Source organism: Lissotriton vulgaris, chromosome 1_1 (assembly GCF_964263255.1).
Source record: "Lissotriton vulgaris chromosome 1_1, aLisVul1.2, whole genome shotgun sequence".
Classification (NCBI taxonomy): Eukaryota; Metazoa; Chordata; class Amphibia; order Caudata; family Salamandridae; genus Lissotriton; species Lissotriton vulgaris.
The window spans coordinates 614,987,002-615,006,697 of record NC_141685.1 but is presented as its reverse complement, the minus strand read 5'-3'; the positions used below and the strand labels follow the sequence as shown (position 1 = coordinate 615,006,697).

The following is a 19,696-nucleotide window of genomic DNA, read 5'->3' as shown; positions in this document are numbered from 1 at the left end:
CTCAGCTTGCAAGATCAGTCTTCGGGCTCTTAGGCTTGAGGTACTGTCTTTACCTGATGGACTTTTTGGCTTGCCATTTTATCAAGCAAGGATGCTCCTTGGCTGAGCAGAAACATATGATACCTCTGTTTAAGCTGGATTTATTTCAAAGTTTATACTGTTTATTGTAAATGCTGGAAAATCTGAAAATGCTTTGTTTTTCTTTTGTGATGTCTTATTGTGATCATTGCATACTGCGGTTTCTGACCTCATGCAGTGAGAGCCTTTGTGCTCTTGGAGGTTCGGAACAAAGCCTGCTCTTGGTGGAGGTGCTTTCCACCTTCCTCTTGCAGGACAGCAACACATGGCGGTGAGCCTTAAAGGTACTCAACTTGTGTTATGCTGATTTGGGCAGCTACAACTAGTGGATATGCCCGCCTCTGTCCCAATCCCACTTTTTGGCAGCAGGACAGGCGGGAAAATTAGTAAGCAGAGTAGGAGTGCCCACCATATCTTTGCACACCCCCAGGGTGGCCAGGAGCTGAGGTGAACCCCTCCCTTGAGAATTCTCTATCTTGGTTTGAAGAATAAGGCTCAATAGGAATCGGGATAGGGATGTTCCCCATCTGCAGAAAGGGAGGGAGCAGTCACATTAGGAGACAGTAGCCATTGGCTAGTGCCCTCCAACATCAGTAAAACCCTTACATTTTGTATTTAAGGGCTCCCTTGAACCTTGTTCCTCAGATTTGACGACTTACGAAGAGGACCGAAGAGCCGTGCAGCAGTGGATAAGAAGAGGACAACTGACTTGACCCCAGCCCTACCAGCCTGTCGTCCCCTCCAGCGACTATGCTCAAGAAGCCGGCGTGTCCTGCAGCTAGCCATCTCCAGGAACCCCAGAGACCTGAGCTGCCTTCAACAATGACTCTTTTCTCCTATGGACACCGAATCTGTCCAGAAAAGAAACAACCCAAGTACTCTGGATTCAGGCAGATCCACAATCCCAGCCCCCTCTGCAGTTGACAGCCCGAGTCGGAGTGGCTTACCTGTCCAGTGACGTCTCCCCAGCGACCCAGACCCCAACTCCATCAGTGGCTGACCTCTGCTAGACCCGACAAAGTCGCCTGCAGCCTCAACATGAAAGGTCCTGCGGACCAGCTCCGGTAAAGAGAATCCGACACCAAAAAGCACCCCTGCATCCTCAACCCTGACCTCGGCGAGCCCAGCTGACAGTGCCCAGGTCTTGCTCTGCATCCCAACTTACCTCTCCAACTGGTGGTCAGCTTCATCCAACTTCCTGGACCAAGCCTGCAGCCTCTGTGTGTGACCGAGATTCCCCCATTGAAACACATTGGGAGCTCGATGCCGATTTTGCACCGGGCTGCCCATGTGCCGCTGGTGGTGTTGTTTTGGTGCTACCTTGTGGCCATCCTCTCCCCATGCTCAACTCAACCCCTCGGGTCTGTGTCCCTGATCCGTGGGTAATTACTTGTAACCTGTGCCTCGTCAAGTTACCCCCAGCTCCAATAGGCAAAAATGTGCGCCGAGTGACCTCGGTACCCGGCCGGCCCAATGCCGCTAGTGGTGCAGTACCTACCTTGGTCCAACCATTGTACATGGGTGTAACACGGGCCCCCGCAGCCCCCACGGTGCAGGGGGCCCCCACAGCACAGCACTTGGGCCGGAGAGCTCAAAGTGTCGTTACGCCACTGCCCTGCCACTGTGTTGGTCAAACCTTCCAAAGACTAAACTTTTAAGTCGAATGCTTACTTGTATAAATGACCCCTCTTTCCTCCCATAGGATTCCGTTGGTTTCTCTCTGTATTGCACTGTGTTCATTCGGAGAAAAACCACTAAGTATCTATTTGACCTTGCAAAGTATTTGATGCACATGTAAAATATTTTTAATGCCTATCCAAACCTTTTGCCAGTAATATTTTTACAAACATTGGCCCGCGTTAATCCTTGTATGTACAACAAATGCATTTTCACTACCCTCTGTTAAGCTTAACTGCTCAGCCCAGCTACCACTAAATTGAGAGTAAATTATGTACTTTATCCTCTGCTATACCTTTGGGTAATACCTGGTGTCTGTGCACACTATACCTCCTTTTGGTATAGTATTTACAGAGCTAACTTCCTACACAAGCGTAATAAATATTTTTGTCATTGTTAGTGTTGCCATTTCTCATTTCACAACGCACAAACCATGGCACAAACTGTAGCATAATATAGTTTATATTGTCAACGAACGTTTGGGTTTTTGTGGAGGAAGTTGCCTTGCATTTCTAATGTTTACAGAGCTCTTACACATGAAAAAAATGGTCACAAAAGAGGGCTAAAAAACTAACCTGCTCCCGCTAGGATCAAAGTAAGACCACAGCTGTCCACAAACAAAGCATATATCAATTCATAAATGATTGGTGTACTCTGCAATACCCTACATACTCCCAGCAGTTTCCCATTGAAAGCCAGCTGTACACTGGCCCATCCTGATTTGCCTGGTCTTACCTCTACTATTCCCTGTCTACTTTCATCCATTCAAGCTTCTAGGCACTTCACTCAATCACCCTGCTTCGCCAATGCCTTAGCTCTTATTTACAGATTTTAAACACCAACATATGCTGTGCACACTCTTGATTATGTAGTATGTCGTGCTTATGTGCATTATATCTGGGACAGGGAGCTAGACCTTTTCTGCTCAAGGGAAAGACTGCAGGATACTCGGGTATGTGCTCCTCCTTGAGTTGTCCAAGACCTAGTTTTGAGTTCATTTTCATTGCTTTTTTTGGTCAATTTTGATCCAGCGCTGCAACTAAAATACTTTATAAATGATGTCACAATCCACTATCACACTTACCAATCAATACCAGGCCCATAAGAAACAATAGAGCAGCTGAATCATGAGGTGAATGTATCTAATATGTATGTTTTTTTTTACTATAAACTATCTACAATAAACAAGACCAGCTTGTCATTTTAAAAGTTTATTTTAAAATTCATAATTGAATAATCTTTATTAACTTTCTTTATTAGAATCAAACATTTAGTTGTATTCAGTTAAATGCATTAAACATTGGCACAAAGATAACTGTCAATTCAGCATTGCTCAAAATAATGAATTAAAGAAAAACATAAATCTTATTCTCTAAGTTAGCTTTCTGACCTGAAAGGGAAACAAATTAATAAACAGTTGAATGCTTACAATCCAAAGGAAATCGGACAGCACTTCGCCCCCAGGAAACAGTCAGCCCCAATCCCTTCAAGAGAGCCAATTTTATATCATTTCTGCTCTCAAATTTAACTAAACGTACTTCTTTTTAAAAGTTCAGCACTCTGATTGGTTGATGGCTGTCAGACCACCAAAGCCGCCTCTCTTCCAGGGTATGTACGTCACCCTGCTATTGTTCATTGACATAGAGTGACATGACTTCCGAGCTTTGCAACATTTTAAAAGTTGCCAATCTGACTTCCACCAAAGCTCGGCAGAATTATGCCTGACACTTCCTCAGCCTTGTAAAAAGAACATCCAGAGCAGTTCGTGAAATAAGTCTCTTTTGTTAGAGCCAGTCTTTTTCAAAGGTTATGTCTTTTTCCAAAGTTCAATGGAATATTTCCAAGATGACTGCACTTGGCTCCAACTCTGCTCACGTACAGGCCGACCAACTTTTCTTCAGAAACAGAGGCTAGGCCTCAAACCACTCTCAAGCTAGTATTTAAACAAACACAAAAAGAGTGATTAATTCAGGTAAAGCAAACCCTTCTGTACACCCAACCCTTGCTAATTATTAATTAACCCACTAATAAAAGACATTTAGCAAAAGCAAACAAATAAAGCAGCACATAAAATATCTACCATTCTTCATGTAATCCAGCTTTATGTTTCTGAAAGAGTAAAAAGATGATTAAATGATACACAGACAGACAAACACAACATAGGACAAACATGTAAGCACATATAAAAAGCACATGCCATGAATAATCTGCCGCATATTAATAGTGACAAAGACAATAGGACAGACATGACAAACAAAACAATGCTAGTTATGTGTTACAAAACAGACTTGCAAATGCAACAAGAGCACATATTATTAGTTTCCCGCGAGTTCATGTGTGGTGCAAACTTAATCTAGGTTGAGTTAATTGAACAAATCATGCAACAGCGCATTAATTGATTAGTTCATGTTATGGGGAAATGAATCCACTAGTCAGAATAAAATAATTTCTGAAGCTCGCTTCATCAATTTCAAAATGTATGCAGGACATCCAGTATGCCCCTTGCTCTTTGTTTTTAACATTTTACAGTTCGTACGTAGGCAGCTAAATCTGCTACCTACTCCTCCTGCTGAAGGATGCAATTGGAAATCCCCTAGCCCTCTATTGGTTTCACTGCCTCCTTAATGTTGGCTTTTTCAACATCACATCTGCATAAGTAGTATTAATTGACTATTATAACAGTCATCCATCTTTTACCCTAATCACTGTCCTTGGGAAAATGTCCCCAGCTCCTTTTGGCCTTGTTTAAAACTTGAGGCCCTGACTTGAAAAACTCATTGTTGCTCTTTTTTCTTTTCTTCCATGGTGGCTTTTTTGTTTCTTGTGAGCATGGCCATTGGGCTACTTGATTCTGCTGGACTGATGGGCACACTGCCGGCTCCTGTTAATTGCCACCCCAGAATGCTTAAAGGTCAGATATACGAGTCCAGCAGATCCTGATCTTCCCAGTATCACCTTGCCAATGATGATGATAAAGCACAAGTCTTTTCGGTGAACCAGCTTGCCAGTGTCATCCTAAAGCTAATCGCCTCTTTCGGCACCTACCAAGAAGGTTGATTTGGTTTTACCTATTTGCAGATGGGTAACCATGGGTTTGCCACTGTCTAATCTGACTGTGTACAATTTTACACACTGTTTTCGGCGCACATAGGAGAGAAGATGAAGTGTGGTTTATTTTTCTAGTTCTAAAACAGACCTGGGGTGCAGATTAATGGTTGTGCCGCTTTTCCACAGCACATCTGTTTCTCAACACCTCACATCCAGATTTCTTTAACATCTCTGTAGGTTTTGCATCTTTGTTGCACTGCCAAACAAACAGTGACCCATTTGCACCTCATTGATGTGGCAGCATCTGGTCTTTCAAGAGCAAATTTGCATGTTACCTTCCTGTGTATGTTCTCTCCCCCCAGCCCTCTATGGTCTTTATTTACTCCTGTGAAGTTTATTTGAATATTCATCCATACTGTCTGTTCGCTTTCTCATAGGCTATGTATGGTCCGCTTTTCTCCTGCATCCTCCAGGCCCTCCAAACTGTTTTTCTTTTGGGAGTTCCAGGTGGGAATGCCCGTCAATCATTTAGAAATAGGCTCAGAAAGGTGAGCATTTGGTTTTTACGTGCCCACCAATGCACTACCCCATCTTGAGAGAAGAGGAAATAGCAAAAGTCACAAGAAAGAGGCCATCTTTTAACCTTCTTGACTTTATCCCCTCATGTTAGATTGTCAACTAAAAACAGGGACATACGGAAAATTAACACCTATGATTTAACCAATTACAGAGTCATATGCTGGTAACAATTTATATGTCTCCAGTCAGGTATGTAAGTTCCAAATGACTGCTTCAAAAAATCATGTTATGAGTCAGGAGTGTAGCAGTCTACCGTTAGGTAAATACACTATTGCTTATAATATTCTGTTAATCATTTTTTGAATGCAGTTGCAATATTTTTATATCTAACCCTACCACATATTCAACTACATTAACACAAAACTTTGAAACCGTACCTCTGCTAATTGAAATGATGTTAATATTTTGTTTCAGACCTGGCTCAGTTGTTCCCACACATTTGTTTCAAGGGATTAAATCTGTAAATCCAATGTTTCGTGGCTATTCCCAACAGGTATGTGATAATCTTTGTCTGAAGTCTATATTTTTGTATCTTCTTGTTTCTTAATAAACAATTTTGATTTTACGAAACTAAACTGAGCAGAAATGCATTTCTGTCACTTGTTACATTTTAAACCAAATACTGTCCAAAAAAAAGCAGACCTAACAGAAGAAAAAGCCTTAGTCCGGTTTAAAAAGTATATCTCTCGAAATAAAAGTTGTTATTTTAGTACATTTACAGATACTTTTCTAAGGTACATTGGGTGTAGGATATGTCAAATATTTAGCATTTGTGATGCTAATAATATTTCTCCACAGTACAGCAAGCAGACATTTTTAAGAAAAAGCATTATAAACATTTTTAGTAGCATATACAGACCTAGAACAGCTATTCTTCTACAAAATGGTAAATATCTACCTTGATTGTATCCCTCTCACACCTGTGCCACATATCAGCCACTAAATTTCTGCAGGCTCTCTTGTTACGTGGCAAGTCCTATTAGCTTACTTATAGGTAATTGGAATTGTGTTGCAGTTTCCCTTCTCCCTCCCCCTCCCCCTGACCCCCGACCACCTTTTCTCCCCTTTTTGACAACTAGATGTTGGTTTTCAACTCGGACGGTGTATTGGGACCTTCTAACCAGACCTCAGTGTAAGTGCTGTTTCTCTAAACAAGTGAAAGTCAAATTGTAACCCAATTGGCAAGGACTTTAGCACCCCTATAAGTCCCTAGTAAATGGTACCCTGGGTACCTGGGATATGGGTACTTACGGGTGTTCCTAAGGGTTACAGGATGTCTTAAGCCACCCAAAGGGCCCACAAACAAATTACATGGAGGCTGCGATAAATGGTACAAACCATTTTGAAAACATGACATGGGACATTCACCCTGTCTGATACAAAGTGCATTGCATGCACTATATACAAGTCACCCCCTACAGCAGGCCTGGGAGCCCTTAGACAGGGTGCATTTTAGTATATGTGAGGACATACTTGCAAGAACAGATCTGGCCCTGTGATGTCTAGTTCTATTACTAAATATTGCAAGTGATCTGGGAAGCCAGGTTAGCACATGTACTGCTGGTCACTGGTCATCACGAGTTACCCCGCTACGTGATGGCTTCACAGAAAATTCTAGTGTTTAGTTTCAAACAGCTTATCTTACGCTTCCCTAAAGCCCATAAATTGAGCATTTAGGTGGTCCCCCAACACCGAGAAAACAGATTTGCCGGACTAAAGAAGTACAAAGAGCCAAAGAACACAAGAACTGAGGACTAGCTGTGGACTTGGCGCCAAACCCTGCCTGCCTGCTTCTGTCTTGACAATTGCAAAGACCCGACTTGTCCGACAGCTGTCCACCCTTCAAAAGCTTCATAGGGCTGCCAGCACATTCCCAACCAGACAGCCTCTTGCCTGCAGGAACCGACTGCTCAGTCCAGTTTACTGATTTGCTGACCACTGGGTCCACCGATTCAGCAGGAGCCCAGGAGGAGGTCACTGAGTATTCAGGATGCCAGCTCCATAGACCCATCCAGTCTTCGAGACGCTGATTGACCTGGAGGCTCCCTGAACCAATACCTTGGATACCGGAGCCTGTTGAAAGCGCCAAGGCTTGTTTGTATTCAGCCCGAACACCAGTGCGCCAAAACCGATCTGCATGTCCAGGGGCTCCAATAGATGCCAGCTTCACGCCAGAATTCTTATTGCTGTGTTTCTTCTCCTTCTGCAGCTGCACCGACAACTCTAAGAGCTTCAAACCCGCCTACCCGCCGAATAAAACACCTATACACCAGAGTCCATTGAAACTGATAATGTATCTGTGGTGTTGAGACCCTCAAGAGCTGAGCCTTCCTTTGGGTTCTGCCGGACTGGTCCCCCGACTTCCAGCATTTCTTTGCAGGCACTGTTCCCCTTTGACTTCAATGTTTAGCATTCAAGGCTACCGCCGCAAAAAGCACCTTTGCACATGGACACCCAAGAGCAGGTAAGCTTGAACTCTTGGTGCTTTCTTGGACCATGGCACATACTTACCTTAAGTCCAGAAGAACAGTCCTGTAAGCCGTTGACAAATGACCGTCTGCCATGTATGTTTCTCTCATGAGATAACATTACCACATTCAAATCTGACAGCTGTGTTTCTAAGTGTCTGAAATCGCTAACACATAAAGTACTTACCTGATCCAGAAGCTCTTGGTGTCTAAAATATGTGTTATTTTTATAAAGGAGTATCAGATTTCTTTGAGTGCGTGTCTTATTTATTGGCTCTGTGTGTGCAGCAAATGTCTAACACTGCCGTCTGATAAGCCTAAGGCTGCTCAACCACACTACCACAAATAGAGCACCCTGGGATTGTTCAAGTAAGCCCCTGCATACTACTTAGGGATACCTGGACTCTACACAGTGCACCTACTTTTGGTACACTATATAGAGAACAGGCTTCCTACATTACTGAATTGAGGTAGTATATTGTGGATTTCTAAACTCCTTTCCCCATACTCGATTTTATATTCACGTCAGTTAGAAAGATTGTCAGTGGCCATAGCCCTACTTGGACTAAAATATTGTGAAGCATACAGTGTTGCAGCTAGTTCCCTGAAATCTGTCTCTCCACTTGACGCCTTATCATATGTATGTTCTTCAGTCTTTCTCGAATGTAGTAACCCCAGGATAATTTCCCGGGGTGCCACTTACTGAACTGGCAGGTGGAAAAACAATCTACTGTACTGAAGTTTTCATGAATGCATATACTTTTAATTATTTCTTATTGTCAGGCTAAGAATTCACAGTAAATTCTATTTTATTTCAGCATTACAAAATGTATTCCAGTAGCAGGGTTATCGTGTAACATATTATTGTTCGGTTCTGGAAGCCAGCCTCAACAGTGGGGTGATTTGGTGCTACACTCCACCAGAAGCGGTACAAAAGGGGGTGGTGATGGACGGAGCATCTGAATCAATCAAACACTCACACCCAGTCAAAAGATCTGGGTTTAATCCATCACCACCCCCTTTTGTACCACATTCCACCAGAAGGCACGCTCCTTCAGATGCTCAACTGCACATCATTTGAATAAAATCTGTGTTGCCTATTCCTCTCATACCTCTATATCCTTCTCTGCACTCACTTCAGATCTCTCACTTTTTCACAGTATTTTTTACCTCAAACTTTAATTGTCAGCATCACCCTGAGGACAAAAACATATTTTTAGATCATGCAAAACCCATGATCTGAAAAGGATTTTCTGTTACAGCTTTCAAAAGGAGCACATTTATTGTTTTCATCCTAAACATTTTTCTCAACAGTGACATTTCCCAGTTTTTTTTTTGTTGTAAGTAACGATCAAGAAAGTAGATTATTTTGCTGCACTTAAAAAGATGAATTTCTTGAGGGAAATAAACTGTCTCAATTGCCCATTTTGATTTTCTAAACAAGAGCTGAATGGTTCAGAGGTAGTTATATGCTATATGCCTATCCTCTGGATACCCTGCATCCCTCTTTAGAGAAGAATTAATTGATGTGACAGTTGTGCCTAACAAAATGATCCGAAATATTATGCACTTACTTTGTTGGCCTGTGTCTTTATTGCCTACAGCTTTGTTGATCGCCAAATTTTTCACTACATTACCTGTGACGAGAAAGCTGTACTTCAACCACAATCAACCACCAGTCATTGTGTTGTCAACTAAACATGTCAACTACCTTCTCCATTAAATCATATTATCCATTTAATCCTATCAATTAATTAATCAATTCCCATCTTGAAGACTTAATTGACAACCAGAAAGATTCCCTTGTGGAATAATCTGTATATCCTCGTTGTCACCTTATCTGTCATATCTTAATCACCCAGCCTGAACAATATTTTATTTTATATTTAAAATTTTAATGCGCAACAGCTACCCGCAGTGGGTTTCCCGGCAGGTAGCTTCGTCAATATGTTTGAAGCAGCAGTTGTCTGTGATTAAGGTGCCTTTAGAGTCTAAACTTTAAAATGGAAGATGTTGGTAGCTGACCAAATTTAGAAGACCTCGAATCCTAAGAAAGGGTGCTCCATTGCGGTAGCCCCCATGCCAACTGAGAATTCTGTCCAGTCAGTGGATGCTTTGGAAAGAGACCACCTCGGTTGGAGGAAAAGCGAGTGGCACCAAAAACCTCCAGATGGAATTCATGAAGTGCTGGACTCCGCAGCGGGGATCCAAGAATCTTCGCAGGAAGAGTGGAAACGAACAACTAATTAAACAGTGCAAGTAAGAACACTGACTAGGAGCTTGTACTAGCAACAAGAATGCTTGAGACGTGTCTTCAGCAGGTCAGTTCCCCCCCAATTTTTTTTAACAAACTTTATTGAGGAACCTTAGCAGTTTGACAGTGTAGAATTATCACAAAACGGTCATTTTCTTTTTTTTTTTTTTTTTTTTTTTTACCCACATTATGGGCATACAGAAATAGTACTGCATATGAAACCATTATACAGTGATACATATAATGTAGCTGTAGAGGAACTGCGATCACTTAAAAGTGCAAACGACATTTTTCAAGTACAATTCTACAGTAATATTTGAACATTCATACTACAAAGCAGATTTTTCCTCTTAGACTGAAAAAAACAATCCCAACTATGCCCTCCCAGCCTAACCCTCCCATCCCAAGCTCCTGGTCTATTGTATGGTAATGCCATTAGTATGCAAGGGGGGGGTCTGAACGGTATTTACCTAAGGGGTCTATATGTTGCTAAAGTAACTGAGCGGGGGTCTGGTGTTCAGGGACTTTGGAATATGTGGTCGAAGAGTCGTAACTATGTTGTCGGGGTACCATGCAGGGGGTCAAGAAGTTCAAAACCTGTAGCATGACATCCCATTCCATTGAGATGGGTCGCTTCTGGATTCCCTTCTCCTCCCTCCTTAGGGCTACACTCTCAGCTTTCCCCCATTGTATCATGTCATCTTGCCAGCTGGACAACTTTGGGCACCTGGGGGACTTCCATCTAATAGTAAGAGCTCGGATTGCTAGGACGAGGGCCAGGTCTGCAAATCTCAGTTGTACCTTCAGTTTACTTGAACGTCTACGAAGGCCCATGAGACAGTGCAGAACGTTATCTGCAGTGGGAATGTGTGTGATCTCACCCCGGACGCCATCCCAGTAGTCCCGAATGCGAGGGCATGACCACAGTATGTGAAGGAAGTCAGCCTTGTCTCCTTTACAACTAGGACAATTATGGGGAGCCTCAGGAAACAGAGTGGATCCGCTGTGGGGTGAGATATGACCTGTGAAAAACCATGGTCTGTATAAACTTTAGTCTAGAGTTACGGGAAACTCATGGGGTGTTCAAGTAAGCACTTCCAAGCTTTGTCCGAGATTTCAGTAGCGGAGTCCTCGGATCATTTCGTTCTAAGGGATGCAAGTGTTGCTGCGGCATGTGTGCGAACACCTGTATATAGCCACCTGACTAAGTGTCCCACATTCCCCCTATAATGTAAGAGGTGAACCAGGGTATGCTGTGGGGGTTCAGTACGTTGCGGGCCCAGGTGTTTTTAATTTAATGGGAGACCGTAGCATGCAAGAAGTATAAATGTGCTGGTGCACCTGTGGCCTGTAAAAAGGATTTGTGATCCCGCAGGGTCCCATCTCCAAAAAAGGCCCCAACATCTGCCACGCCATTCTCCACCCAGCCACGGATCCTGTTCCCTGCAAGTCTGCCCTGTGATGTGGGAATACCCAGTAGGGGAATGTTCGCCGAATAGGGTGCTGTTGTAGAGGTACATTACAATGCCTTTCTCCAGTACAATAATTCTGTTTTCAGGTCAGTTTCCCCCTTAATTCGAGAAATGTGCCTTTTAAGGGAAAGGATGGCTTCAGGAAGAAGTAACTAGACATCTTGGTTTGTGTAAAAAGGCAGAAACAAATTTGAGGGGGCACCATCTTGAATTGGGAGGTATAATAAGAATCCAAAATAAGACCTGTCGCCCCCGGTTGCTGCAGAAGAACAGTTAAGAAGCCATGGCACAGGTGGTGCCTAACATCAGCCCCTCAGCAAGGCCCAATGGCCCACAATGCCTCTGAAGGAGAGCACCTTCCACAGCGAGTTAAGCCCTACCCCGGTGTCCACGCCCCACACAGTGCAGTGCTGAGAAATAAATCTGAGCACGTTGGGTATGGAAAGACGCGCATCCAACAGTAGATGTGTATAATGAGAGTGAAGAAATCAAAAATGTGTATTCACACTCACCTGTGGTTTTATAACCAAGCTATACGTTGTTCAGTAACCCCAGGCATAGAGTACAAATGTTTATATGCATTTGTGAAAGTATTTGCAACAGAGGTGTCTGTCAAGGTCTTAAGCAGTCTTGAGATGCTAGACCGGTTCGGTTTTCAAGTTTGTATTGGCATCTTCAGACTCTTGGAACATGTGCCAAAAGAAAGCAGGTAACGTGCATGGTCATGAAAGAAGTAGTAGCAAAATACACTCCATGTATTCCCTGGTGAAATAAAAATTAGAGTTGAGGGCGATTGGGGATTGAGGTGGGAGGGAGTTTTGAGACCTGAGCTTCCATTTTTTGTGTCTTTCCTTCAAGAAGGCACAGCTTGATGTCCGTACATTTACAAGAAGCCTACCTGTCACAGGGATTCTGCTGGTAAAGCAGAACCATGCCCTTGGATGACTGGACGTCAGAATGTAGGGACTAAGTCTCTCTACAACGCCAGTATCTGTCGGTCAAGAGCCTGACTAGCTCACCGTGCCTCACCGGAACTCCTAACCTTCCCAGAGTAGCGGGTGACTTTGGCAACCTAGAACATGACCCTCTAGCCTCCGAAGGGACTGTGGAAACATACTCTAACCTTTTGACACTCATTCACTCATGCATGCATGTAGTGAACATAATAAAGACACAAAGTTTACAATACATTTATTGAAACTGTCTTAGTCTATCACAAAGCAAATGTGCTGCGATCACTAGGCAGATGAAACTAAACAAAGTAATTACCATTACTAACAGGCTGTATAAAATAAACATCCCCACCATGGCAAATTATCTATCTGTCTAGGCCTGCCCTTACTGTGACGGCGCAGCAATATATGTGACCTCTGGGATTGGCAGCGGACCCCATACCAGCTAAATGTAGTTAAGTGGTCCGCATCATGAGTGCAAACTCAGTTTACGCAAGGTTTCATGTCAGGCTCTGTGCGCGTCTATTCCAGGCAGGTCTCTCTGCTGTATTTCTCCTCTCTGACTCCAAAGGGAGAGACTCAGGTTATATGATAAAAACTACTGTTAGAAAGCTGCAGCTGTGCTACTGTTATATGCCTAAAATGTTAGGAGTTGTTTCTGACTCAAGCAAAGAAAACAGTACACCATGTTATGTATTCCAGGCAATCTTATACAAAATGTGCAGACTTAATCCCAAGAAAAATCACTGAATAACAAACATGAAGTCTCTTCCTAAAATAATGGTACAAAAACATGGGTATTCTATGTGGCTGTGCAAAGCAGAGGCAGTCTAAAACATGTAATATTCAAAATTACGAGGAACCAAAGTGGGCCCAGACGGGAAATCACTAAACATCCACATTAATCTCCGTCACAGATATCTGCTGCATGAAAAATGGAGGAAAGGGAGGCCCGTGGTTTCAATTCAAGAAAAGTACAGAGGTAGGGGAAAAGTCCATAAGCAAAGGAAATAGGCAAACGCTACGAAAAAGCAGGCTGGTGAAAAAACAATTGCACTAAGTCGGTGTGGAGAGAAAAAATGTTAAGAAATAGGAATCACTGGAAAGGCAGTCCAATGAGCTTAGTGCTAATGCAGATGTGAAGCGTATTTCCAAGGTGGTAGCTCGTTGTTTATAAAGGAAAAAGGGTAAGTGTTCGACTTCTGTAAAGGTTTTGGGTCTAGGCATACAGAGTGATAACGATGTGTGCAGGGCTGGCATGATAATCTCAAACTAATGCACTTTCTGCCTGACAATTCTGTCCCTTGTCTGGGGCACCATGGCCAATATGGATGTTTTTGGACCCCAAACCATTATTACAATGTAAAACCTATCGTCAGTGCAGATACTTGTCCTGCAACTTCTACCATTCGGAGCCGATCTTCCAACACTGTAACAGATTATGAAGGATACAGTTCGTGTGCTACAGCTCATAGCTAAGGAGAGCAGTTGATGTTTTTTGGGGCATTGGTGTCCGCCCTGTACCTCACAGTTGGTGTGAAAACATACTGCTGTTACTTAGCCTGCCCCAGTTCCTTGGTTGCTGATAAACAAAGGGATTCTGCCTCTACCCTCCTTAGGACATGGTATTTTTAGGAGTGTTCACCCTAATATAGCCATGGGAACGAACAACTCAGGTTAACAAATTGTTGTGCCTGGTGATTGAATCTTTAAAACATTGAGATTGGGATTACCCTTCTGGGAGCCAGACTCTCAACTGTTGATACGATGATACATCCTTAAAATTGGGGCATACACCTGCAAAATCCTTAGTGCAAGATCATTGATCCAAGCCCAAAAAATAATTAAAAAGTAATATCTTGGGGCGGATATCTATTTTGCACTGAATGTCTTTCTGCACTAAATATGGCATTCAAAGGTAAAGATCTGTATCAACAACATGACTGCCTTATATTAGTAAAGAAATGGACATAAGGTCCTGTATTCCCTCCATCAAGGCTTGTAGAGTTTGACACTTGACTAGCACACTGTTTCCCCCAAAGATCTAGGGAACATCTAGCTTGTCTACCCAACTATCTAGAAGTTACACTCGTTGGGGACTAAGGAATTGTCTGCAGATGGGAGATGGATGACCAGCAGCTTGAGCAAGTCATCAGCACGGGGAAAGCCTCTTGCCTGTACTTTTTGTCCTTCTTTCCTGGTCGACCATGATATCCATTATGAACTAATTTGTAAATTATTGTGTTAGCTTTGACTAGTGCAAGTAGATTTTAGTTCACATCTCTGCCGGTTCTGTACCTAGATACACTGTGCTGTTTCACAGTATCTTGACATTATTAACAAAGCAGAAATGAACATTTTATTAATTTGGTTATTCAAAACTATATCAAAAAGATAACGACTGGCTTATGATAATGACAAATACAATTTACAGTATAATAGACTGTTACAGAAATATCTCAACATTAACAAGATTACAAAACTGCAATAGGTGCAGATTATCAATATGTTTAAATAAAATCTAATTTTTTTTTACCACTTGTCTGTTCTTACGTAAATCTTGGCCTCCTAGCAAGCACGGCAGTACACATTGTAACATTGTATCTGTTTAGCAAGGGTTTCAGCAAAGTTTTGTAGCCTGTTAAAGGCAAGTACAAATGCACAATTAATGAATTCTCAATATAATAGTGACAGAGCCTATAGCAGCAAAAAGTGTAGTTGCTATAAACTTTGCTTATGTGACTGTTAATATTTGGGTTATACACAGTAGGGTGTTAGGATGCAATGGGAATAAGACTGTTCCAAGTATGTAGTGCTGTTTTTGTTCTCTAAATACATCCATGTTGGAGGCATGTGAGATGACCTTTAGTGGTCTCTTGACAGCTACCTTAAAGATATGTGGATACTCTGCAGAAGACACAAGCCTCATGCAAATTCATTGTGGCTAATACTTCTCCGTAGTGTGCGTACCAAGGTGAGGAGGCTTTCATTGAAATATCAATGGTTATCATAGAATGGAATTCAGAGTGCCTGCTGCTGCACCTCTCAAATGTAACAGAGTGACAAAGAAGTGCCATCAGTTTCAGAAGTTGGCAGGGAAAATTGAATACTAGTCTTAGCTGGACATGGAGATTGTTCGAGGATGATGAAACATGCATTTACAGTTCAGGACTGAGCTGATTCTAGCGATGAGTTAATTTTCCAGCAAAAGCAATACATCTGTAAAAAGTGAAGGAACAAACTCTACAGACAAAACTGGCCAATAGGCAAGATTGTAGGAGCAGTAGCGGTTGCTACTGGACCCGGGTGGTGTGTCCGGTGGGCGAGGGGGGGGTGATGGTGGAAGGGCAAAAAATGAAGAAAAAAAACACTTACCTGGAACTGCCGGCCACCACCTCTGCAATGCAGTGTTGTAATTGGTCTGAGGCCGAATCACGGCGCTCACTGGGAGGCTTTGCTTGTTCCTCACCAGGCTGTGTAATGCAGCCGGGTGGGGAAGAATGCCGGCCAGGTGGTCATGCGCACTTCAGGAGTTGAAACCACTCCTCTCCCTGCTCTGGTCAGCTCTGCCCCACAAGCCACTGACTGCAATAGGAAAACTAAAATGATAATAACAATAGTTATTATCCTTTTATTTTTCCTTTTGTTCAGTTGGGCAGTCAGTAGCGGCTGGTGGAAGGAGTGCCGCATGGCGGGGAAGGGGCAGGGTGAGGGTAGTAAACTCTGGCTCACGGGCGACCGGAGTATGGTAAATAAATAAATAAAACAAATTTCATTTCATACTAGCCCCACCCTTCCCCTCCCCGCCTCGCTGCACTCCCTCCACAAGTCGCTACTGTGGACCGCTTTCCTCTGCATTAGTGGAGGAGCCACCACTGTATAGAAAAGTTGAGTGTCTGCTTCATCTCAAGTATCGGAGAATTCAGTTTTTTTCTAACGCTTTTATGGTGACATTTGCCAACCCCTTTTTCTTCGATCCACACCCTTTAATACTTCTAACAGGACTTAAGTTCTATAACTGAGCCACCAATCTTTCATGGGGTTTTTTGGCACACCCTTTGACTCGACTAAAAAGAACAACTGTGGATGTGGAAGCATTAAATGTCCACTAATTGCTAATCTGAAAAGCCATACCTGCATGGCAAGTGTGAAGACATCACTTTGTGATATCTTTACCCTGTTGGTGTACCATAAAGTATCCTTAAAAACTGGAATGAATGTTTGTCTTCAACCTGGCACATAAAAAGCCTGGTTTTATTGTTTTTGTTTCTCCATATTCAGTTATATTTTTTTCTCTCCACTTGAATTCACAGGATGCACAAGAATTTCTACGTTGTTTAATGGATCTCCTTCATGAGGAGCTGAAGGTACAAATTCATGAGGTGGAAAATGATGCACCTAGCAGACCTTTAGAAGATAGCATGGAAGAGGATAAAAGCCAATCAGATAATGAGTTCCAGTCATGTGAATCCTGTTCCAGTAGCGATAAGAACGAGAATGAGATTGCTCCCAGAAATCTAGCAGAGGACCATACTGAGTCTTCCATGTTAATTCAGGAAGAGGAAAATGACACTGAAGTTGACAAAATCTGTAAAAATGAGAAGATAATGGTTCATAAACGTAATCAAGAGAATTTGATTAAAGATGGACTCAAAGATGCAGACCTGGGAATGGAAACGGCTGAACTTTTGAATAATCTAGGAACCGTAAAATCACAAATGCACAATAGACTAGCAGGTAATTATGACAATGATGCAGTAAATGTGAATTTAATGTTTACCAAAATGTGTTTAAATTAAATCTGTTCAGATCTGAAAGCTGGTCAAGCAAAGGTTCTCCAATTTCAACTGGAAATGTTGCATGAATGAGTCTGTTTTGTGAGGGTCTTCTTTTAGATATCTGCTAAATACAATAAAATGTACAAATAGCTTACTTAGATGTGAAAGAGCTTACATAAGTAAGATTATGTTTGACTTTATCTTCTTCAACCCCAATGCAGTATGGTTACATTAAGTGCTGCATGCTGCGTTTCATCCACTTATGGGCATTTAGGTATTATACCACAGACAAATGGGATAACCAAAGGGCTCATTTTTTATGTTTATGAGTAGCTTAACATAGACTGACCGCGACATTGAGATGGTTTCTGCTCTCACATAATGCTTGTCTGAGACATCCTCAGAATACCTTGATGTAAAGGTGTAAAGTTCCAAAAATGTACTGTGACGTTGTCTGGTGGCTAGTGCAGGTCCTGCTCATCTATCTGGCAGGATTCAAATAAGCTGTTGGGAGGAGGTGTGACATGACACGGCAAATGGTAAATAGGAGATCTAAAGAGATTACAGTGTTTATAGAACATTGATTAACTCAAAGAGATGTCTGTTCATACCCTGGACATAAGGAAGTTGGCCTCTTGCCTTTGATGGGGAAGGAGTGTGTTCCAGAGGTTGGACCCCCTGCACATCTTGAATCAGGATTGGCTTTCTCTACCTACTGAGTACATGCACCAGCTTGTGTTGTTATGCTGGCTGCCTGGTGCTAAACCATTGTACTCTCTTGTAGGATTTTTGAGAAAGTGGTTTGAGACCAGAGAACGGGGAATCATGATCATTGGATCTGTTGGAGGAGTAAAACAAAATTTGAACACCTAAGGCATTTGGTGCTAGTTAGGTTAATGCCCAAGATGAGAGAAGGGTTTTGTAGAATTGTATTATTTAGTAGTTATTCATTTTTTAATTTAAAAAGTCCTACTTCTGCCTGGAAAGCAACATGGACAAGAGTGATATTTTTTCACCATAGTTACTCTTTTGCTTTAGGTTAATGCATATTTCATAATAGCATTGCCCATCCTCTGTCTTCCACTTGGTACTTTCTGTGTGTCAAATATTTAGATAGATGGCTACTTTATTGTTTTTTTGGAAATATGGACGAGGCGTTCAGGGTATGTCCATCTAAACAGATGGCGGTTTGTGTCAGGCTGAATTAGAAGGGAACCCAAGTTTTTTTAATATTGTGCTAGATGATATCTGCACAAGTTAGTAAATGGACAGGACCTACAAATTATAAGTCTGTTAAAGATATTCTTGGATATTTAGGAGCTAATCAGAGCTCCTTTATTATAAAACAGTATCTCTAATTTGGAAGCTTTAGAGTACAATACGCTTCTAGATTACAATCCAAAATTTCACTCTGCTGAGATGGAATTGTTTCTGAACAATCCCAAATTTGGAAGGATGACAATTATTTTTTGGGAGCGTAAGAGGAGAATTGGCTTCTCTTGAATGTGAAGAGGTGTTCATGTCTTGATATTGTGTTTTTTGGAAGTGAAGTGTTTGAATCAAATGAGCCTTGAGGTTCTTTCCTCAGTTAAATACCTTGCCTCTTAGACTTCTGTGATTTGCTTAGCCAGACTTTCCTAAAACACAGCTAAATGTAATGGGTTCGATGTTAAGCCTACCCAATTGTCCAGAATTGGATTGCTGGTTTATTTGAGTCAAGCACCTGGTATCCTGTGTCTGCTACCATTGTGTTTGAAGTTATAGATTCATCTACATGTGACTGAAGTCTGTAATCCTCTGGTATTTTTGTTTTTTATATACTCTAGTTCCAAAAAGGATTCCTACTCGCAACCATCCACTGAGATTACTAATGACTGGGCAGAAACAAAATCACATGACACCTTTGTGACTCCTCATCTCCCACCTCAAGACTGATAATTTACCAGCATCTGTGGTCTAGATTACCAGAGTTGCAACAATAGTGTTGGTGTTCAGAGAAGGAAAGTACATGGATTTTTTTTTGTGATTAGTTTCAAACCCAAGTGAAAGGGTTATTTTCATTAAGTTTAATTAACCTGCCTTCTCAATGTGGAGATCAGGTCCGGACACAGATGTGACTCAAAATTAATATCTTTGGGCACATAAAGACTAACATTCATCTCTACAGTTCTGTAGTCTATAAATCTGGTGTGTAATATCAATGCATACAGTGCAAAAGGTTGCACAAGGTAATATGGAGTGATCGTATAAGCATCTATATATATTGTGCAATATATCTTTGTCAATGTATAGTCCTGTACAAGAACAGTGGGTAAACAAAATCAACATTGACAGACCAGGTAAAGTAGTGGCCATCTTGAAGTGAGTGTTGCTTTACAAATCCCAAATG

The 19,696-nt window shown here is 42.1% G+C and overlaps 1 protein-coding gene across 2 annotated transcripts in view; it reads left to right on the top strand.

Moving 5' to 3' along the window:
- The window catches only part of USP33 (ubiquitin specific peptidase 33), a 325,757-nt gene that overhangs the window by 108,050 nt on the left and 198,011 nt on the right, over window positions 1-19,696 (top strand). For both annotated transcript variants that reach the window (XM_086954140.1, XM_086954147.1), the window contains exons 9-10: window positions 5,797-5,875; window positions 16,843-17,266. In XM_086954140.1, coding sequence (XP_086810266.1) covers window positions 5,797-5,875; window positions 16,843-17,266 — 503 coding nt within the window. The remainder of the gene's footprint in view (window positions 1-5,796; window positions 5,876-16,842; window positions 17,267-19,696) is intronic.